The 24,061-nt window shown below is 43.1% G+C and overlaps 1 protein-coding gene across 1 annotated transcript in view; it reads right to left on the bottom strand.

Annotated features, from left to right (window-relative positions):
• The window catches only part of rps6ka2 (ribosomal protein S6 kinase, polypeptide 2), a 215,478-nt gene that overhangs the window by 70,433 nt on the left and 120,984 nt on the right, over positions 1–24,061 (bottom strand). The window contains exons 10-12 of the mRNA XM_048600975.1: positions 19,556–19,644; positions 7,143–7,207; positions 597–699 (exon numbers count right to left, since the gene is read on the bottom strand). Of these exons, the coding sequence (XP_048456932.1) occupies positions 597–699; positions 7,143–7,207; positions 19,556–19,644 (257 nt within the window). The remainder of the gene's footprint in view (positions 1–596; positions 700–7,142; positions 7,208–19,555; positions 19,645–24,061) is intronic.

Raw genomic sequence — 24,061 nt, 5'->3', positions numbered from 1 at the left:
AAATTTTCTGAAGAAGGGTCTAGATCCGAAACGTCAGCTTTCCTGCTCCTCTGATGCTGCTTGGCCTTCTGTGTTCATCCAGCTCTACACCTTGTTGTCTCAGATTCTCCAGCATCTGCAGTTCCTACTATCTCCAGACTCACTGTAATGTGATTGACTCTTAGCTGCCATTGGAAGAGAACTAGTAAGTCATTCAGTTCAAGAGTGATTAGGGATGGGCATTGAATTCTGGCTTCCTGGTGACACCCACAACCCATGAATTATTTTTTTTAAATTATACATTAGCATAAATAACATATTCCTATTCCAGTGATATTTACATGAGAATCAAATGTTTTGGGCGTCCATAAAACAAAATCGTTACCATCTACAAAAGTATCTCTGAATAAACTAAATGCTTCGAATAGCACAAACTTTTGGATTAATTAAAAACTTGCATTAACCAAAATTGATGACACAATCTTGCCCAGCAGATTGAAACAGTTCTGGTTCACTATCATCTATTTTACACAATCAGATAACTTCAAAATTACTCCAAGTTTAATGCATGAAGTTAACTGAGCAATTAAAACAAAACTATAAAAGGGACTACTCGCCAATTGGTGTCCTGGATGTGAATTCAGGGTCAAAGTGAAACGTATCCTCTGGTCTCCCCACAGCTGGTTTAAATGGAGGTGTAATTTCTTTCCTGTATAGCTTCTGTTGAGAAAGTATATATTTCAGTGATTTAGAATTAAATAAGATAAATTTTAGTTGTCTCCAATCCTAGTGCACTGGTTAATGATTTAACATTAAATTTTGTCTGTACTATTTTAACATACCTGCTGACTCATTAAGTGTACACTAACCACTGTAGTAAAATAACACAGAGAGAAACCTAAATTTTCATCTTTTGTAGCAAGTTATGGTATAAAATTATTCTCCTTACTTTATCTTGTGTTGAATATGTACTGTTTTTTGCAGAAAGTTAACTAGTGCAGTATCACAATACAGTAAGATAACGTTTGATCCAGTATTAATACCATCTTCATTATGATTTCATTCATTTAATTGAATTGGTATACCTGCGCTATGAAAGGAACAAAACTTCAAAATAAACACTGCGGTCTTGAAACAAATGGTAGACTCTGTAAAGTATAAAATTATGGCAATCTTGAGGTGCTTTTATTTTGATGACTTGTTTTACTTCTGTGTTTGGAGTGTGGCCCCAATGGAACACTCTCCCTTTTCTCAGGACATAGTTCAGTTCTGTAATATGCAGATCTAATCAAAACATTTCTATTGTTTCTATCAGTTGCAACAGTTTAGCACTTAATTTGCTTTACTTCTCAAAGGATTTTCTTATTTGTAGTATTCTAAACATAAGACCAGAACTGAGGCATTGTTCAAATGAAAAAATATCCTTATTTTGATTGTACTCCTATCATCATGTCTATTTATTGGAGTTGTGCCTGATCACAGGAATGATATAGTATTGTGCCATTCTTGCTTTATATGTGCTTCTAACAAATACTCAGAATTCTAAGTTATCTTCCAGTTTTATTTCAATTTTAAAGCTTTCTTTTATCGACAGGAAAATCTGCTTACATTTCTTATTGTGCATGTGGCTCTTTCAGCCAATAGCTTTGACCATGTTCCCCAAGCATTTTTTGCTATGTTTCCAGCTCTAGACACCATTACAGCCCAGGTCCAAAAATGGACAGAACAGTTAAATCCCAGAGGTGAGATAACAGCAACTGTCCTTGAAATTAAAACATTTGACCAGATTTGATATCAAAGAAGCCATTGGAAATCGGAATCAAATCTTCCACTGGTGTCCTACCTAGAACAAAGGAAAGTAGCTCTGCTTTTTAAGAGGGCAATTATCTCAGCCTCAGGGTATGTCTGCAGGAGTTCATCAGGGCTGATTTTTATTCTTAATCACCTTTATTGTTACCTTCTCTCTAAGGTAAGAAGGTGGGATATTTGCCAATGATTGCAGTGTTGTATTTGCAACTCTTTCAAATAAGGTAACATTTTGTGCCCAGACTGAAGAAGGCTTGGACAACACTCAGGTTTGGAGGTCTGGTACTCTGCAGCAAGTGGAATAGCTTCTGAGTCTCCAATATCTTTCCACCATGTATAAGACATAAATCAAGAATGTAGTAGAATACTTTAGAATTTCCCAAATGAATGCTGTTCCACCAACACGTAAAAAGCTTAGAACTAGCCTAATTGATTGACATCCCATCTACCAATCATTCCCTTTGTCATTGCGACATCAATCAGGCTGCTGTATCAATTGTAAGATGCACTGCATCATGTCACCAAGTCATATTTGGCCTACTTCTATAGCTCCTGCCTAAATTAACAATTCCCTGTATTAACCTCTATTTGCCAACTCTCTGCTAATTTTGCCAGCCTATCAATGTCTTGTTGTAATAAATTGGTATTATCCTAAGTGATTGTCCCATTTGGCATCATCAGTAAATTTTGAAATTTACTTTATTCTTTTATCCAAGTCATTCGGTGGAATATTTAGGGGTCTGAAAAATATGGGCTACAGCAGGATTTGTGTCAGAATCAGATGAAAAATCTGGCAAGGCCCATTTTGACATTGAGAGTAATTCATGCCATCTTTTATGCTGTTCATAAGTGGCTTGGCGAGTCTCACACTAGGCAGCGGCAGGTGCCAAGTAAGCAGGTTTGGAGATTATTGCTTGTTAAATGCCTCATTAACCACACAATTTACCTCATTAAAATTCAATGTCCTATCTAACAAAACCTGCCAATTAGCTCTATGTCAAAAAAATTCATCATGAAAAATAGTGTGGGTCCCTGGTGAATTCAGCTCGCTGCTTGCTTTGAAGAACCTCCATTTTCGACTTGGGCACCAGCATCTTCAGAGGACTCCATGAGAACCAGGCACTGCCCCCCACGTCCATGCACATTGGCATCCAATATGTGCCAAATTCTAACAACTTTGATGGCACATCTCAATCCACTTACAAGAAGATTTTGCACTTTACCGCTGCATCTCTGCTGCACTGGTAACTATCATCTAAGCTGCAACAAGGACACTTTGTGCTCAGGGACAGATATCTGCTGATGGATTAGACTAAGCTGCATCTACATGCTCTTTGTTCATTGTCATAACACTCGCTTACTCTGAACCTACCTGGATACTCACAGTATCCCTGCCTTGCAATGTCTTGCCTTACATTTGTGTGCTTTGCCCCCCTCAGCCTTAGACACTGGGTGTGTATTACTTCTGTCTTGCCTTGCCAATTAGCGCAAACACAAAGGTAGAATGCTTGATGTGGTTGTCAGCAGACCTTTTGTTAGTCAAAGGGGAAAGTCTCCAATCAGGGGGTCCTGTCACAGTAAATCAAGGGTGGACTCCAATATCAGAAAAAGGGCTTGAACACAGTCAGTCAGTTACTTGGGGCAATCAGAGTCCACATATGGGTGAGGAGCCAAATGTCAACTATTGATCAGCAGTCTTTCTGCCCTCTTTGGGATTTCTTTCCTCCTGGAATGAGAAAGAGGTAGGTATTAAGGGAGATGAAAGTCGATGGCACAGCTGTTGTTGTAAGCGCAGGTGGGGAGGCGTCCTGAGTGAGTCAGTAGGCAGCACAGAGGGCACAGTGAGTTTGGAGTAGGTCATAGTGAGTAAGGGAAGATGTTGCAGGCAGTTATGAGAGTGGTACAACATGAGTGTTAGTGGGAGGTGGGTATACTAGCGGAGATACGGAGTGTGTGAGGCATTGGAGAGAAGATGGTGGGCACTTATGCTGGCAGAGCTGAGGCCACTGACAGTGTTGGTCATTTCTTCAGATGGCAAAGAGTCCTTTAACATCGGTAAACTCAGACCAAGCCAGCATGTTCATGGTCCAGTGTTGTGGCCTCCATCGCTGCTTCTGGGGGAAGATGAAGTCCTACCTCTGCACTAGCCTGTCCAGTAATACCTCCAGCAGACTGTCTACAAAGCAAGGTGATGATTGCCCTTAATTTGCTAAATCTGGGACAAATGTCAGAAACCTTGCAGGGCAGCTCCAGACTCGCTGTCTGGGTGCATAATGGGCTTTTAAAGATGGCACAGGTGCAAAGGATATGGGTGAATTCTGGGATATCCACTAAGTGGCAAGTTGTTGAGGGAACGGTGATTGGTACAACGGGGCTGGAATCAGGCATGAGGGATGCCATGGGGTAGGGTAGGTAGTTAATGAAATGAGTTTGGTAAGACTAGGTGAGAAAACTTTCTTAGCCTCACAGTAGAAATCCCTCCAAAAAACTCAATGCAATTTGGACATAGTCACAAAACCATAATATCCAACCCATAATACATAATAAAAGTAGCAGAGGTTCTAGCACTAAGCTTTGGAGAACATCACTAGCATTCTCCAGTCTGAAAAATCACCACTCACCGTGACTCTGTCTTCTGTCCTTAAGCCAATTTTTTTCCCCTGAGTTGAAACTGACATTCCTATTCTATGGACCTTTATTTAGTTAACCAGACTTCATGTGATATTTTGTCAAACTTTTTTTTAGACTCCATATAGACAGCAGCATTCCCTTCATCACTCTTCTCTGTTATTTCATCACAAAAATTCAATTAGATTTGTTAAACACAATCTGGCTATTACAAATCCATGCCAGCTCTCCTTAATTAACTCGAACCAAGCTAAATCCGTACTCATGTAGTTCCCTTGATTATTGTTTCTAAAAATATCTTACCCGCAATATTAAACTGTTCAGCCTGTAATTACTAAGAATGTTCTTACATTCTTTCTTAAATAAGAGTGTCATATTTGCCACTTCAAATCCTCTGGCACCTCCCAATGGGGAAGATTACAAAATTATGGCAGACATTAAAATGAATACAAAATAGTACCATAGCCTGTGCACTATCCAGCACCTTCAGCCATTTCTTATATGGAGTGAATCAAATTGGCTGAAGTCTGGCATCTGTGATGCTGTGGAGCTCAGGGGGAGGCTGAGAAGGATCACCAACATGTCCCTTCTGGTTAAGTTGGTTTTAAATGTTTTAGCCTTGTCACTTGTACTGATGTGCTGGGCTCCCACATCATTGAGGCTGAAGGCACTTATGGAATTCCTTTCTCCAATGAGCTGTTTAATTGTCCACTACTATTAGTGACTGGATGTGACAGAATTGAAGACCTCTGATAGGATCTGTTGGTTTTGGAAATCACTTAGCCTCATATTGCCTCCACTGCTAGGAACGCAAGTAGTGCTGTGTTTGTACTTTACCATGTTGACATTTCACTTTTAGTCCTGCCTGGCGTTGCTCCTGGAATCCCCCCCATTTGCACTGTTTGTGGGTTTGGATATTAATTGAATGCAATTCTGCTGCTGATTGTGTCCAGTGCCTGATGGATGCCAAATTTAGAGTTGCTCGATTTGTTCAAAATCTATCCATTTAGCATGTTGGTAGTGCCACCCAACAACATGGAGGTAAAGACAGGACTTAGGACTGGGTGGTGCTCATTTCTACCAATAACATTATATACAGATGTATCTTTGACCAGTGAGGATAAGATTGAGAAGGTTTTTCCCTCACTTGCTACAGGACCAATCTACCAAATATATCCTCCAGGATTTGGCCAATTCAGTCAATGGAGATGTTAATGAACCACTCTTAGTCATGGACATTGAAGGTCTTCCCCAAGCATATTTGATGCCCTTCCACCATCAGTGCTTTTGAGTTTTCCTTTATTATTTGTTCATGACATGTGGGCATCACTGGCTATACCAGCATTTATTATCTACTGTGGATCTGGAGTCACATGTAAGCCAGACCAAATAGGGATGGCTGATTCACTTCGCTAAATGGCATTAGTGAATGAATGGGTTTCCATGACAATGGTTACACAGTTGCCACTAGGCTAGCTTTTAATTCCAGATTTTTATTGAATTAAAATGTCACTGTGCCATTTTGGGATTTGAACAATGGAATGGCTCGTTTATTCAACCAGTGCAGACATGATGGGCTGAGTAGCCTCTTTCACCTCCTGACCGCCCCAGAACCTGTTCACCGTCTATAAGGTATAAGTTAGGATTGTGATGGAATACTCTCCACTTGCCTGGATGACTGCAGTTACAACCGCACTCGGCTCATCCAGCCCAATCCAATGATGTTACAGCTACGTCACTGCACGCTGTTGCTCAATATGAAGGAGTAATGATTCATTAACTGAGGGAGGGCCATGTTAGTCATCAGATTTTTTCCTTGCTCATGTTTGACATGATGCCATGAGACTTTGTGATGTTTAGAAGCAATGTTGAGGACTCCAGGGCAATTTCTTCCTGACTATTTACCACTGTGCCACCACTTCTGATAGGTTTTGTTGGTGTCACACTGAAAATACTAAACATGAACTTATAAGCCCTCACTGAAATTACTGCCGTATAAATAATCATTTAGAGTACTAATAATAATTATTAATACTCACACAGTACAAAAACTGAGCTTGTAAAATATTACTGGAAGCACTGACAGTGTACATTTAAAATTGTACTAATGTTGTTCATAGAAAATTGTACTTGGCATGTGTGCAAAAAATAGATGTTTTTCAAAATTTTGTGCCAGCTAAGTCATTACTTTTCTCATAATTATCTTTACACTTGCATGGAAAACATCTTAACTGGAAATGTTAAGTGATTGTTTCGACCACGTCATTTACCAATGCAGTCGAATTGGTGGCTTTCCAATTATTTAAATCATTCTGGGGAAACTTAGAGAGCTTAAAGAGATAAAAGCCAATCACACTACAATGCAACCCTGTACCACTGACAAGGGAATTTTACATAAAAACCTAAAGAACTGTGGATGCTAGGAATCAGAACCAAAAACAGAAATTGCTGGTAAAGTTCGTCAGGTCTGGCAGCATCTATGTAGAGAAATCAGAGTTAAGATTTTGTGTCCAGTGACCCTTCCTCAGAACTGACAGTGGCTATGAAAATGTTGGTTTTTATGCAGAAAATAGGGTGGCGGGAGGGGATAAGGAGTAAGGGTGAAATTTTACATCACTAATTGAAAAGAGGCTGATTAGCAGCAGAGGGTCATGTTCGCTAACAAGAAGTCATATTAACAGTTTAAAAATTCAAACCACTGAATTTCAGAATTTAAGTGCTGCACTTACATTCCAGTCTGTAGTTCCAAAGAAGCAGTGTCGTTTTATCTCCTCAACTCCATCAGGTCCAGCACCTTTAAATAAAATAAAAATATAAACAAAGAAATCAGTGCTTCTGAACTGTCACTTCTTCTTAAAAACCCTTGAATCTGATCTATAATTGTACACAGTGCAGCAAATGGAATTTGTTACCTTCAGTTCTATAGATTGTGTAAACATGAGGTATGTTGAGAGCGACTGCCCCTAACATCACAGTGACATTTGAACACGTGTAGCATCAAGGAGCCCAAGCTAAACAGGAATCAATGAGAATCAAGGGGAAATTTCTCTACTTTCTACAAAGGAAGACATTGTGGTTACTGCAGGTCAATCATCTCCATTGGAGGATATCATTGCAGAATTTCCTTAGGGTAATGGTCGAGGTCCAAACATTTTCAGTTGCTTCATTAACCTTCCCTCCATCATAAAATCAAAAGTAGCAGTTTGTTGATGATTACACCAACGTTTCATTTGTGACTCCTTAGATTCTGAAGTAATCCATAACCAAATGCAACAAATCCTGGACAACTTTAACGTTTGAGTTGACAGGTGGTAAATGACATTCATGTCTCACAGGAGCCAAGCAATGATCCTCTCCAATAAAAGAGAATTTAAACATCTTACCTTGGTATTTAATGATATTACCATCATTGAATTCCCCATTAATAATATGCTGGATGTTACCTTTGATACAAACCTGAACTGGATCAGTCATGTAAATACTTTGGCCAGTACAGCAGATCAGAGGCTAGGGATTCACATGATCAGGAAATTTGCAGAACCACAAAAATTGGCTGGGTAGCTAACAGTGAAGGGAATGGCTGTTGACAGTAGCGCGATATCACCGGTTTGGTTGAGTTAACAGAAACGTGGCAAATATAATTCAATCTAGAGAAGTGTGAGGCTGTACATTTAGGGAGGTCCAGAAAAGTAAAGGAATACATGATAAATGGGAGAGTGTTGAGAACAGTAGAGGAAGTGAGTAACCTTGGAGTGCATGGCGCCAGGTCCCTGAAGGATAGGTAGATAAGGTGGGATATTTTCCTTCATTGGGTGACATATTGAACACAAGAATTGGAATGCAATGGTGGCATCATATAAGACATTGTTTTGGACATGGCTGCTGGAAACTGGGATTGGAATGAGTGGCTCGTTTATTCAGCCAGTGCAGACATGATGGGCTGAATAGCCTCTTTCAATTCCTGACTCGCCAAAATCTGTTCACCATCTATAAGGTACACATCAGGAGTGTGATGGAATGCTCTCCACTTGCCTGGATAGTGCAGTTGACTGATCGATTGATATATTGTCACGTGTACCGAAGTACAGTGAAAAGCTTTGTTTACGAGCAGTATAGGCAGATCATAGTAAGCAAGGATATACAGGTCAGAGGTTGTAGAAAGACTTAGACAGAGGCATACAGGTTACAATGCACAGGGTGTGTGCTAGGCATGATCAATGTTAGCAAGATCAGCATTATTTGAGGCTAGAGAGTCCATTCATCAGTCTAATAATAACCAGGAAGAAGCTGTTCCTGAACCTGCTGGTGCATGTATTCAGGCTTCTGTATCTTCTGCCTGTTGGAAGAGGTTATAGATCATTACTGGAGTGTGATGGGTCTTTGATAATGTTGGCAGCCTTTTCGCGTCAGCAAACTGTGTCAATGGGGTCCAATGGATGGAAGGTTGGCTTCCGTGATGGTCTGGGCTGCGCACACCACCTTCTGTAGTTTCTTACCGTCCTGGGCAGAGCAGTTGCCACACCAGACTGTTATGCACCCGGACAGTATGCTTTCTATGTTGCATCTGGAGAAGTCAGTGAGGGTCCTTATGGACATGTCAAATTTCCTGAGTCGCCTGAAGAGGAAGAGGCATTGTTGTGCCTTCTTGATCATCACATCTACATGGGAAGTCCAGGACAGGTTTTCAGTTATCTTCACCTAGGAACTTGAAACTGTCCACCCTCTCAACCTCAGTTCCACTGATGTAGATGGAAGCGTGTTCTCCTCCTTTCTTTCTGAAATCAATGATCAGTTCTTTAGTTTTGCCTACATTGAGTGAGAGATTGCTCTCATTGCACTGCATCACCAAGCCCTCGATTTCCCTTCTGTATTTTGACTCGTCTGACTATGGTGGTGTCATCAGCAAACTTGTAGACGCCGTTTGTTCGGAATTTGGCAACACTGTTGTGAGTGTACAGGGTGTACAGTAGGGGGCTGTGGACACATCCTTGGGGGCTCCAGTGTTGAGTTTTATTGTGGAAGAGTTGCAGTTACCTATCTTCACTGATTGCGGTCTATGGGTCATAAAGCTGAGGATCCAGTTGCAGAGGATGGAGCCAAGACCAAGGTCAGAGAGTTTTGAGATCAGTCTGGAGGGGATAATGGAGTTGAAGGCAGAGCTGTAGTCAATGAGCAGGAGCCTGACGCAGGTGTCCTCCAACCACACTCGGCTCATCTAACCCAATTGATTGGTACCCCATCTACCACCTTAAAAATTCTTCACAACAGATGCACAGTGGCAGCAGTATGTACCACCTACAAGATGTGCTACATCAACTTCAAAGACTCCTTCATCAGCAGACAAAACACACAATCTTTAGAGGGTTAAGTGATACAAAAACAGCGAGAACACCATGACCTGCAAGTTCCCTCCAAAGACACCATCCTGACTTGGAACAGTATTGACATTCCTTCACTGCTGCTGGGTTGAAATCCTGGGCCTCCCTTCCTGACAGTACTCTGTCTACAATTCATCTTCTCCAGGGCATGTAGCATTGGGCAATAAATGTTGACTCAGCCAGTGATGTTCACAAACCTGTGAATGAATAAATGAAAAAAAAATCTGACCCAGCTCTTCCAGTGGGAAGATGTCATTGCAGACCAAGTAGAAAACCCAGTGCAGCTAACTCCTTCAGAATTGCTTGGAAAATTGAAATTCTGATGGGCAACTACTCCGCATCTGAAACGCTCTGAAAAAGTTTTGAGTGTCTGAGTGACTTAGCTTAATTATTATCCAAAAAATTAGAGAATTGAATCCTGCTTTAAACCCCGAGTAACAATGGATTGAATCTTTCAATATTTTATTTTAGCTCAGTCTGAGTTGTGTCAATTTTTTGGAGGGATTTCCGCTGCAAGGCCTAGTGCGTTTTCTCAATGGTTCTTATTGAGTTCACCTCCCTTCCCACTGGGATGTCCATCCAGAAGAACTGGCCTCTCAGCAGACATCATTTGAAAGACTGGCATCCCTTGCACTACACCATCTTTAAAAGGCTAGTGTGCATCCGGATAAGCACTGGCCTTTCAAACTTGCCCAGCTCATTGACAGACAGATTCTGAAGATATCTGAGAATAGGAAGATGGCGCTTTAATTATTCAACAAGGGCCTGGAAGTTCTTGTGGAGGGATGGCAAAGGAGGTCACACCACCAGATAGTGCCAGCTTGGTCCAAGGTCAGCACCTAAGTCAGCGCTGTCTCCACAGTGCGGAGATACGGCTAGCAGTGATGCAAGAAGGTCAATGACCTTCTCCACTGTGCCAGTGTATGTGCCATATTCTTATTTCTGCTACCTCACACTCACCCCTGTATCTCTGCTACAGCACCCACCACTTCCCAAGGCTCATGCTTTGCCATTCTCATTACTGCCTGTAACATCTTCACTCATTCTCAATGCCTCAACCTCCCACACCACTACCTTTGCATGGCCTTTGCCTGCCTTCTCACTATGTTGGAACTTCATACCACCTTTCTTCCAGCCTCATTCATAGGATGCCATCCAATCTTTTCTTACTCAATCCCACTCTTTCTCTGAGATAGTGGGAACTGCAGATGCTGGAGAATCTGAGATAATAAGGTGTAGAGCTGAATGAACACACTAGGCCAAGCAGCATCAGAGGAGCAGGAAGGCTGACGTTTCGGGCCTAGACCCTTCTTCAGAAATGGGGGAGGGGAAGGGGGTTCTGAAATAAATAGGGAGAGAGGGGGAGGCGGATAGAAGATGGATAGAGGAGAAGATAGGTGGAGAGGAGACAGACAGGTCAAAGAGGCGGGGATGGAGCCAGTAAAGGTGAGTGTAGGTGGGGAGGTAGGGAGGAGATAGGTCAGTCCAGGGAGGACGGACAGGTCAAGGGGGTGGGATGAGGTTAGTAGGTAGGAGATGGGGGTGGGGCTTGAGGTGGGTGGAGGGGAAAGGTGGGAGGAAGGAGAGGTTAGGGAGGCGGGGACGAGCTGGGCTGGTTTTGGGATGTGGTAGGGGGAGGGGAGATTTTGAAGCTGTGGCCATGTGGCCACTTTCGGAGCACCCACGGATGACGTCACATCCTCCGCCGCTGGGTACACCACTTCCAGGACAGCGAACGCCATCAACACCGCTGCTGATGCCACCGCCTACATTTCCAAGGCCAACACCACAGACACTGAGGACACACCTACCGTCATCGCAGCTGCTGCCGCCTACCCCACTCCGCCCACCACCGACGCCAACGCAACTCCGCCCACCACCAACGCCAACACAACTCCGCCCAACGCCAATGCCAATGCAACTCCGCCCACCGCCGACACTGACACAACTCCACCCATCACCGCTGATGCAACTCTGCCCACAGCCAACGCCACACGGCCCACCACCGACGCTGACATCGCTCCGCCCATCGCCTCTGCAGCCAGCAGCTCCAGAGGATACAGCAGCACCCAGCCCTGCCGGATCTTCACCATCCCCCCACACCTCCCCCTTACTGAGGACAAATGGTCAGTCTGGACGTTGAGCAGTTTTTCAGCCGCCTCCACCTCTGCGCTTACTTCTTTAACCTTGAGTCTAACCCTCTCTTTAATGACCCCTTCTCCCGCCTCCAACACACCCCCTCCTCCTGGACACCACCCCAAGGCCTCCTATCCTCCCTTGACCTCTTCATCTCCAACTGCCGTCGAGACATCAATCGCCTCAACCTCTCCACTCCTCTCACCCACTCCAACCTCTCCCCCGCAGAACATGCAGCCCTCCGCTCCCTCTGCTCCAATCCCAACCTCACCATAAAACCTGCGGGCAAGGGAGGAGCAGTTGTAGTATGGCGCACTGACCTCTACATCGCCAAGGCCAAGCGCCAACTCTCCGACACCTCCTCCTACCGCCCCCTTGATCACGACCCCACCCCCCGACCAACAAACCATCATCTCTCAAACCATCCACAACCTCATCACCTCAGGTGACCTCCCACCCACAGCCTCCAACCTCATCGTTCCCCAACCCTGCACCGCCCGCTTCTATCTCCTTCTCAAAATCCACAAACCTGACTGCCCTGGTTGACCCATTGTCTCCGCCTGCTCCTGCCCCACCGAACTTATCTCCAACTATCTCGACTCCATTTTCTTCCCCTTGGTCCAGGAACTCCCTACCTACGTCTGTGACACCACCCACGCCCTCCACCTCCTCCAGAACTTCCAATTCCCCAACCCCTCATCTTTACCATGGACGTCCAGTCCCTATACACCTGTATTCCCCATACAGATGGCCTAAAGGCCCTCCGCTTCTTCCTGTCCCGCAGGCCCGACCAGTCCCCCTCCACTGACACCCTCACCCAATTAGCCGAACTCATCCTCACCCTCAACAACTTCTCTTTCAATTCCTCCCACTTCCTACAGACAAAGGGGGTGGCCATGGGTACCCGCATGGGCCCAAGCTATGCCTGCCTCTTCGTAGGTTATGTGGACCAATCCCTCTTCCGTACCTACACTGGCCCTAAACCCCACCTCTTCCTCCGTTACATTGATGACTGTATCGGCGATACCTTGTGCTCCCACGAGGAGCTCGAACAGTTCATCCACTTCACCAACACCTTCCACCCCAACCTTAAGTTCACCTGGACCATCTCCAATACCTCTCTCTCCTTCCTGAACCTCTCTGTCTCCATCTCTGGCAACCACCTAGAAACCGATATCCATTTCAAGCCCACCGACTCCCACAGCTACCTAGAATACACCTCCTCCCACCCACCTTCCTGCAAAAATGCCATCCCCTATTCCCAATTCCTTCGCCTCCCCCGCATCTGCTCCCAGGATGAGGCATTCCACTCCCGAACATCTCAGATGTCCTCGTTTTTCAAGGACCGCAACTTCCCCCCCCAGTGGTCGAGAACGCCCTCGACCGTGTCTCCTGCATTTCCCGCAACTCATCCCTCACACCCCCTCCCCGCAATAACAACCAAAACAGAATCCCCCTCGTCCTCACGTAACAACCCCACCAACCTCCGGATCCAACGCATCATCCTCCAACACTTCCGCCATCTGCAATCCGACCCCACCACCAAAGACATTTTTCCCTCCCCACCCTTATCTGCTTTCCGGAGGGACGACTCTCTCCGGGACTCCCTTGTCCGCTCCACACTCCCCTCCAGCGCCACCACACCCGGCACTTTTCCCTGCAACCGCAGGAAGTGCTACACCCGCCCCTACACCTCCCCCCTCAACCCCATCCCAGGCCCCAAGAAGACTTTCCACATCAAGCAGATGTTCACCAGCACATCTGCTAATGTGGTATACTGCATCTGCTGTTCCCGTTGTGGCCTCCTCTACATCGGGGAAATCAAGCGGAGGCTTGGGGACCGCTTTGCAGAACACCTACGCTCAGTTCGCACTAAACAACTGCACCTCCCAATCGCGAACCATTTCAACTCCCCCTCCCATTCCTCAGACGACCTGTCCATCCTGGGCCTCCTGCAGTGCCACAATGATGCTACCCGAAGGTTGCAGGAACAGCAACTCATATTCTGCTTGGGAACCCTGCAGCCCAATGGTATCAATGTGGACTTCACAAGCTTCGAAATCTCCCCTCCCCCTACCGCATCCCAAAACCAGCCCAGCTCGTCTCGTCTCCCCCCCCCAACCTGCCCTTCCTCCCACTCCAAGCCCCACCCCCATCTCCTACCTACTAACTTCATCCCGCCCCCCTGACCTGTCCATCCTCCCTGGACTGACCTATCCCCTCCGTACCTCCCCACCTACACTCACCTCTACTGGCTCCATCCCCGCCTCTTTGACCTGTCTGTTTCCTCTCCACCTATCTTCTCCTCTATCCATCTTCTATCCGCCTCCCCCTCTCTCCCTATTCATTTCAGAACCCCCTTCCCCTCCCCCATTTCTGAAGAAGGGTCTCGGCCTGAAACGTCAGCTTTCCTGCTCCTCTGATGCTGCTTGGCCTGCTGTGTTCATCCAGCTCTACACCTTGTTATTCCACTCTTTCTCTGATTGCAGGAGAGGACAGCCCATAACAGAGCAGAGTAGGGTGGGGTTGTTGCCGGACATTAGGTTCCTCACAATGCACCATGGACAGATGTCTGTGGTGAGTGCCTCCAGTTTCATCGGGAAGCAAGAGGAACAAGGCATGTACGGGACTATGGGAGCTGCTGACACTTTTGGCACTCGTTGAACATAGAACAGAACAGCACAGGAACAGGCGTTTTGGCCCACCAAGTCTGTGCTGACCATGATGCCATTCTAAATTAATCTCATTTGCCTCTACATGGTTTGTATCCCTCTATTCCTTGCCTGTTCAAGTGTCTGTATAAATGCCTCTTAAATGTTACTACCATATTTACTTCTACCACCTCCCCTGGCAACACATTCCAGGCACTTACATCCTTCTGTGTGAAAAAACTTTCTTCACACATCTCCTTTAAACTTTTCCCTCTATCTTAAACTTGGGCCCACTAGTATCTGACATTTCCATCTTTGGAAAAAGACTCAGATTATCCGCCCTATCCAAGTCTCTCATAATTTTATATTTTTCAATCAGGTCACTCCTTGCCCTCCCATGCTCTAATGAAAACATTCCAAGTTTATCAACCTCTCCTTATAGCTAATACATTCCAACTTAGGCAACATCCTGGGAAACCTCTTTTGCACCCTGGCCAAAGTCTCCACATCCTTCTTATAGTTTTGTGACCACGACTGCACAGAATATGTCAAATGTGGCCTAACTAAAGTTTCATACAGCTGCAACATAACTTACCAATATTTATACTTAATATCCCAACCAATGAAGGCAAGTATGCTGTACAGCTTCTTTACCAACTTAACCACTTGAGTTGCCACTCTCTTTGTAAATCAATGCTCCTAACAGTTCTGCCATTTAGTGAAACAAAAAAACGAAAGAACTGCAGATGCTGGATATCAGAAATAAAAACAAAAACAGAAATTGCTAGAAAAACTCAGCAGTCTTGCAATATCTGCTGAGTTTTTCCAGCAATTTCTGTTTCTGTTTTTGTTTCTGCCATTTAGTATATACTTTTCCCTTGCTTTTGACCTCCCAAGATGCACCATCTCTCACTTGTCCCAATTAAACTCCATCTGCCTTTTATCCGCCCAACTTTCTAACTGGTCCATATCCTGGTATATCCTATGATAACCTTCCTCACCATCCACAACTCCACCAATTTTTGTCTTGTCTGCAAACTTACTAATCAGCTCACCTACATTTTCAGCCAAATTACTTAAATAACTATAAACAATAAGGGTCCCAGCATTGATCCTTGCGGAACACCACTGGTCACAGGCCTCCAGTCAGAAAAACACCCCTCCACAACTACCCGCTGTCTTCTATGACCAAGCTAGTTTTGTATCTAACTTTCTAACTCACTATGGATCCCATGAGGCTTAATCTTCTAGACCAGTCTACCATGAAGAACCTTGTCAAATGCTTTAGTAAAATCCATGTAGACATCATCCATTGCTCTACCCTCATCAATCATCTTTGTCACTTCTTCAAAAAGCTCAATCAAGTTTGTGAGACAAGACCTTCCCCACATAAAGCCATGTTGATTATCCATTCTTCTCCAAATGGGAGTAAGTCCTGTCTCGAAAAATAATCTCCAATCATTTTCATATCACTGGTGTAAGGCTAACCCGCCTATAATTTTGTGGATCATCCCTATTCCCCTCTTTAACAGAGGAACAACATTAACTATTCACCAGTTCTCTGGGACTTCACCTTTGGCTAAAGGGGATACAAATATCTCTGTCAAGGCACCACCAATCTCCTCCCTTGTCTCCTTCAGTATTCTGGGATAGATCCCATCATAAGTCCCCATGGGGATTTATCTACCTTAATATATTTTAAGACACCCCAATACCTCCTCTTTCTTAATATCAACATACTCCTCCCTAATTTCACCATCATCCATGTCCTTCTCCTTGGTAAATATTGATGCAAAGTTCTCAATAAGGACCTCACCCATTTCCTCTTGCTCCACACATAAATTCCTTTCTTTGTCCTTGAGTGGACTTACCCTTTCGTCAGCAACCCCTTGCTCTTAATATATGTATAAAATGCATTGGGATTCTCCTTGTGGTTAGGGGTTTCAGATCCATGGAGCATCAGATTGGGTTACATGCATGTGTTGGGATGGTGGATTAAAGCAAGGTTTAGTGCTGAAACAGAGGGAACTGTTTAATGGATCGTATAGGGATTTGAGCAATGTGGCCTACGGCTGTGAAGGTAGCATTGCAGGCTACATTGGGAATTCTTTGTTAATAGGGACCTGCACTCAGCTCACAGACTGGATTCAGGGATTCTTGTTTTCTCTCTTAGCGCTCGCTCACTTCGTGCCTACCTGCATGCTCACAGCATCCTTGCATTGCCAATTAGCAGCCTGCCTTGCTGTACAACAGTTCTCAATCAAGTGAGAGCACCATATTACATTAACCTCACAACTGCAGAACGTGCCAACAGCTTACTCACAAATACACTGCTTGTACATCAAGCATTCGCATCTCAAAATCTTAGGGGACTGGTCCTCACTGAAATCCAAGGCAGCAGCCAGCAGTCAGAGGGTCCTGGTTCAGTAAGTCAACGGCAGGCAGTCCATATGAGTCCAGGGATTAACCACAGCTAAGAATCCAGTCGGGGTGATCTCAATGAGGGGGTCTGTAGGTAGGGCTCATCCAGACAGAGAAATGGAGAGCCTCCAGTCGAAGTCGGGGCCGTTCTTGTTTGGGACTGTCTGGTTGGGTCAGTCAAGTGAGACAGGCAAGGTTAGCCACTGCAACGGGAAGGAGATTTAACAAACTATTCTTCAGCACTCGGGACTGTAGGCCTCTGCAAAGGGGTTGACAGTTGTGAAGAGGGAATGTATCGACAAATGAGGGAGCAAGAAGAAGTGAGGGGAAGCAGGGTGATACAGTGATGCATAAATAGGAAGAGGGTCATGTAGGAATAGTGTTTGTCCACAGTCAGGTGTACCCTGGCTGTATGGCCACACCTGCCATGGTCATGTCATGTGCCAGGGGCCTGGATGGGGGAAGTGGGCAAGTGGAAAGTAATGTAGATAGGTTCAGTGGCACCTCAGGTGGTGTGAAACCTCTGAGGTTTATGGGATGGGCTACAAGACAGGGCAATGGATGTTTGGGGGTTCACCAACACGTAGCAGCAGAGGCTGGAAGTCACAAGCTGAGGTACATTTTAACTCACTGTCACCTTCCACCATGCTGGAAATTTGAAGTGTGCAATGGGGAAGAAATTGGCTCTGACCACATTTAGGTGGTGAGGGTATGTGATTCGACCTTTGGGACAGGGGGCTGCAGGATTCATTGATGTGAGGGCCTGTACAGGAAAATGTCATACACACACCTATACACTGTACAGGGCACAAATTTACAAGGGACCTAATCTCTTGTCATCCTCATGTATTCGCACCTTGTTTGTGTTTCATCTCCCTGCCCTAGACATCACTGACAAAATCATTCACACCAACAGTTTTTAACACACATTAGGCTGGGAAACAATAGAGATGTTGTATGCAGTGCAGCCTAGTCTAACCTACAGCTGCGTGCAGGTCCCTGTTCATAAAGAATCCCTGCAGCTGTAACCTGCAATGTTACCTACACAGCCACAGAACACATCACTCAGATCCCTATAAGACCCATTAAACAGATCCGCAGTTTCACCACGAAACCCTGCTTTATTAAACCACCTCAACACCTGCACCTGACTCCTTCTGATTCTCCATGAATCTGAAATCTCTAGCTAATTACCACCCCTAATCCCCGAGATTTCCTCCACTGCTTCCAACTCCCACCACCAACTTGCCTCCTCAATGACCTACTCTAATCACTTACTCATATACATGACCATACCCCTTCACCTGCCAACCACCTCAATCCTCCACCCAACTTTAATGTTACCCCATCACCCTCTTGGCAACCTTATCCCTTCACCCACCTGGCACTGCGACCCTTCACCCACTCACCATCCTATTCTGTCACCTGACAGTCTATGCCTCAACCACTTGCTACACTAGCCCCTCGCCCACTGTCAACCTAGCTCATCACCCACCTGGTATCCTATCCAACCCATCTACCACCCTACTCCCTACCCACTTGCCACCTTAACATCTTCATCCACCCACCAGATGCTGCCAGCGGTTTAGACATCAAATCCACTTCACTGCTCAATGTATAGAATCCTGGACTACATTAGACTGTTTCATCGGACCCAGGGTTTGAATGGAGAACTTCTCGGAATGTAACTGTGCTTTCTTTCATTTGATCTGGATCAGAAATAAGGGTTTCCAATCCTGATCGGAAGATTTGAGACAAAATGACATAGCTTTCATCATATGCTCAACTACTTTTCTTTTTGCAGTGAGATGTCAAAACCAGCATGCTCTTTTGATATTGTTTATGGAGAACTAAAAAGCTTTGATATACTTCAGAATTACAAAAAAATGATAAATTCAAATGATACACTCTGTGATAAAGTAGCCACCTTAAAATGAACTGAAGATAACAATCAAAACTGGGAGTATGGCATACCAACTGATCATTGACTTCTGAGCATTGAGATGTTTTTCTGCATCTTTAAGGGACAAATTAGTAGATTTTTAAAAAAAAAATTATAAGCTTAAAAAATCATTTGGTTATAATATTGCATTAATTTTGTCAAAAAGCAGAAATTTTATAATGACGGCTACTTTTCTTTCTTTGCAGAATGTATGATGAAAATGTTGAACCAATATCCCCAGTAAAATCACTCAGTACTGGAGAAAACATATATGAAGAGTGAAGCAAGAAAATTGGACTTCGAAACATGTCCCTTTTACAATGAAGGAAAATCAGAAGTGGGTTGTTTGTTTTTTTTTCTACTACAGCAAAAAAAAGACTTTTGAAATTGGGAAAGTTGAAAATCACAAGTATCTTGAAATATATCTGTTTATTCTTGTCATATTCTCCCTGATGTAACAGTTGATCTTTGCGTCATTACCTGTGAACAAATGAATTGAATTTCCCAAGAAAACATAGATTAAAATCGGATAAAAATGATTGTTTAATTTAGTGATCACACTTATCCAATTTTCAGTTCATCCAATTTTCCTCAAAATTGTAAAACATAACTACCTAATCTGTTGCAAGGATTCCTCTTGAAGAGTGCTCGCAAAAGGCTTTGGGCTTCTGGGCTTAAGAACTGTGGCATTCCCAGTTTAGCTCTAGAAGATATACAGACAGCAAATATCAGTGAACAAAATAGACAAAAGTTATTTGAAAGTATTGTGAAACAATCTATTCTCTTGTCCCACAGATTACGTTAATTCTGACTTTCACCTCTCCTTAAATGAGTGTCTTGCGCCAAACTGAAACCTGATACCTCTACTAACTGGCTGCAAGGTTGAATTTAATGCTACTGGACAACCAGAATAGGCAGTCCAGCTGAATGCAAGCCTATCCTTTTCTTTAGCTTACACCTGTAAATGGATTTCCCAGCAGAGATCATTGGATAGTGATCAGGAATGAAAACTCTGCTTGATATTTCTTATCTCTCTAGTCTAATAATGTTAAATTAAATTGTCATAGACCCACTGCACCCTGGTTAAAACAGGCAAAATATGAAATTTAGGACCTTCCTGGCTTGCACTATACTAGTGCAGTTCAGGGAAAACAAAGGAGAGAAACCTGGTGGGAATAGTTTATAGCTCTCTCAGTGCTAATATTAGTCGCAGGGTTGGAAAGAGAACAAATTAAAAAAATTAGAGGAGCACTTAACAATACAAATTATGGAAAAACTTTAATGTTCATATAGATTGGATAAACTAAATTGGCAACTGTAGTTAGAGGACATGTTCATGAGAGAAACAATGAGACAACAGGCTTTTTAAAATCTAGTATTGTGTAATGAGACAGTGTTAATTAGTACATTCATAGCATAGGATCCATTGCAGCTTAGTGATTTAGACCCATCTGAATCGTGACAAATGTTTCGGCAGGGAACTTTCCTAGTTCTATTGGAGAGAGTTTAAGCTAGATCTGCAAGGCAGAGAGAATCTGAGTGTAGACTCTGAAGGAAGAGAAGTAAAACTGGAAATAAAAGACAGAAATTTGCCGATTGTTGAGGAAGCAAAGAGTACATGATGCTTGAAATTAGGTTAACCACTTATATCAGATGAATGGTCCTAGTATTCTAAAGGAACTGAGGGAAGAAATAGCAGAGATTCTGGCCGTTATTTTCTAATTCTGTCTCTGGCCATGTAGTACCAGAAGACTGGAGGACCGCTAATGTTTTATCATTATATAAAAGATGGAAGAGGTAAACTGAGCAATTACAGATCCATTAGCTGAAACCTGGTGATAGACAAATTATTGAAAAAATCCTGAGAAACAATATGAATTGTTACTTAGAGGGGCATGGATTAATTAAGGATGGTTAGCACAGATTTATTAACAGAAAATCGTGTCTAATTAACTTGATGAAATACATTAAGGAGGCAACATAACAGGCGAGAGTAAAGAGCAGGATGATAAATTTGCTACTGTAAAAACGGATTTCAGAAAGGTTTGATGACAAGATCCCACAAGAAAACTGGTCAAAAACTTAAAAGTTCATAGGATCCAATAGAATATGGTGAATTCAATCTAAAATATTTCAGTGACTGAAAGTAAAGGGTTGATGAATGCTTTTGTGATTCAGATAAGTCAGCACAGATATTCGTGAATGGGCAATCATTTTGTCAAATAAGATAAGGGCTATTAGTGGAAATAACATATATTGATTTTCAAAAAGCATTGGTTAAGTGTACCATCCAAAATTTACTTCAGATTGTGTTAGTATTTTAGTTTGGATTAGAATTGGTTGACATGCCATAAAGTGAGAATAAAAACAAAGGGGTTGGCAGATTGTACCTAATAAGGTGCCTCCTGGATCAATTCTGAGTGTCAGCTATTTACTATTCATTGCAATTTTTTAAAAAAGGTAATTGAGTATAATGTATCTAAATTTATTGATGATGCAAAATTTGATGGGAGACTAAAGTGTGAGAAGAACACAAAAAGGTTGCAAAGGGACACATACATGAATGGGTGACAAGGTAGCAAATAGATACAGGAAGAAAGAGAAATTTGGCAGCAAGGAGACAAAAGGATATCCTTTGAAAAGCCGAGACTAATAAATATTTGTATTCATAGTTTAGGATCCTTGTACAAGAAAGTTAACACCCAGGTATAACAAGCAATTAGAAAGACAAATGGCATGTCAGCTTTTATTATAATGTGGCAGAGTTTAACAGTAAGGAAATAATGCTGCAAGTATATGTGCCATTTGTGAAACTATTCATAGAATATTGTGCACAATTTTGGTCTCTGTAGCCAAGGAAGGACATAAACACAGACCTCAGATGGCAAATGACAAAAGTTCACTGAATTAATTCCTGGGATGAAAAGTGATGTGGAGGTGCTAGTGTTGGACTGGTGTGGACAAAGTCAAAAATCACACGACACCAGGTTATAGTCCAACAGGTTGATTTGAAAACACAAGCTTTCGGTGTCTTGCTTTTTCACCTGATGGACTATAACTTGATGTTGTGTGATTTTTCACCTTGGGATGAGAATTCTTCTAGTAGGAGAGATGAAACAAACTGGGCCTATATTCTTCAGATTAAAAAGAGAAAATGATGGAAATACTCAAAATGCAACACTGTGGAAGAGATCAGAAATTTCAGGTTAATGATACTTCACCACTGATGAAAAGTCATTGACCTAAAACTTTGGATGGAATTTTACATGTCCCCTCTGAGGGGAAGGGGGAGATGTAATAAGCTCATCCACTGAAATTGGCAGTCTGCCCACCATCTGTAAATAAATTGTTAAGAGTGAATTGAGTTAGTCTGACCCCAATATTAACCTGCTCCCTTTTAAAAAACTGCTTTAAAGGTAAGGCAGGAAAGATGTTATTACCTCCAGAGCGTGTCCTTTGTGTATGGGGGACCCACTGCCAGAAGATATTACATTGCCTTCCTTGCTCCTTACGTGGAGTTTGAAATTCACCCCTCCCTCCCACATCCCTAAAGTCACCATACACTCTTCATTCAATGCTCCTAGATTACCTGGGACTGAGACCCATTGGGACCTTCTGCTTGAGGCTGGTTGCAGTCCCAACAGTGTCCACTATGTAGCTCTGGCGCTGCTAGGACTGGTGAAGATGTCATCCAATTTGATTTGCTGGCAGGTGTAGTCGATGCATCTTCCTCCCATTGAGGGCTGAGTCCCATACTCACTTATCCCATCCATAGTGCATTATGTTTATGGGGCAGGATTCTCCAAGTCTGTTGACTCACCGCTGACTTTCCTTCTGCGGGAGGGGTGAGAGGTCACCACACCCCCAGTCCCCTTCTCACCTCCCCCCCACCAAACTTTCTGTCTGTTAACTCTAGGTCTCTCCACAGATGCTGTCAGATCTGCTGAGTATTTCCAGCATTGTCTGTTTTTATATCAGATTTTCAGTATCTGCAATATATTGCTTTAGCTAAACTCTCTGGAGTCGAGAACATTGAGAGAAGATCTCCTTGAAATGTAAGCAACAATTTTGAGGGCTTGCTAATGCGGATTACTGAGAAGCTGTTTCCTCTGGAGATGATGAGATATTTCTTCAATCAGATGATGATGAAATGTTGCCATTCCAAAGGTCTGTGGTTGCTTAGTCATTCACTATGTTGGAGGTAAAGATCGATAACATTTGGGCACTAAATGAGTCAAGGTATATTGGGATTTGCTGGAAAAGTATAGTTGAGGGAAAAGAATAGCCATGTAACCATTCAGTTGTGGAGCACGCTGATGTGACCATTATGAACCGTTCCTGTTCTTATTTTTTATGTTTTTTTTAATGTTGGATTGATTCAATGAAATATTAAAATAAACATTCATTCATTTCACATGACAATAAAATAGCAAACATTTTGTCTGCCTCAGATTAATATGTTTGTACCAAATCAGTCTCAAACTTTTGGCATTACTATAATGTGGAACCCAGAAACAGGGATGAATTATTTAAGAAAAATTAAAAAAGGCTCATTCCTTACTTACACTGTCTGACAACCCATTTTCTGTGTAACAAGGTTGAGGAATTGAAGGCTTAATGTATGTTTGTAACAGTGTTGCCAAATTTAAAATATTCAGCTCTTATTTACCTTCCTACTGAGGTGTGTGGAGCTACTTAGACCTATTCAATGCCTTCTCTTCATAATGCATTCAAGATACCTCTTTTGATTACTTCTTTTGAGGTAATTCATCAATGTTTTGATTTTGGTCCAATTTTGCTATATCAATACCTCTTTTAAACACTACATTTTGGTATTGGTCAGAGGGCAAGAGAAAAGGCACATTCCAGCATAGGCACATGATTGAACTCAACTTTAGAAGTCAGGATTATGGAAACCCTACATACAGCTTTGCTTGTAAGAAAACTACTGAAGCTCATCACAAATGCAGCAGAAAGACTGGAACATTGACAGCAGGCTAAGATGTAAACTTTCAACTGAAGGGTTAACCGTGTAGCCTCTTTTTTCCGAAGCATGAGCAGTGCTTCTCTCTCACAGTGTGCTGTTTGAAGTGTTATCAGTAATGCACTGAATCTAAGTT

The sequence above is a fragment of the Rhincodon typus genome, chromosome 9 (assembly GCF_021869965.1).
Source record: "Rhincodon typus isolate 14 chromosome 9, sRhiTyp1.1, whole genome shotgun sequence".
Lineage (NCBI taxonomy): Eukaryota > Metazoa > Chordata > Chondrichthyes > Orectolobiformes > Rhincodontidae > Rhincodon > Rhincodon typus.
Note: the sequence above shows the minus strand (reverse complement) of the source record. Positions and strands in the feature narration are given on the sequence as shown.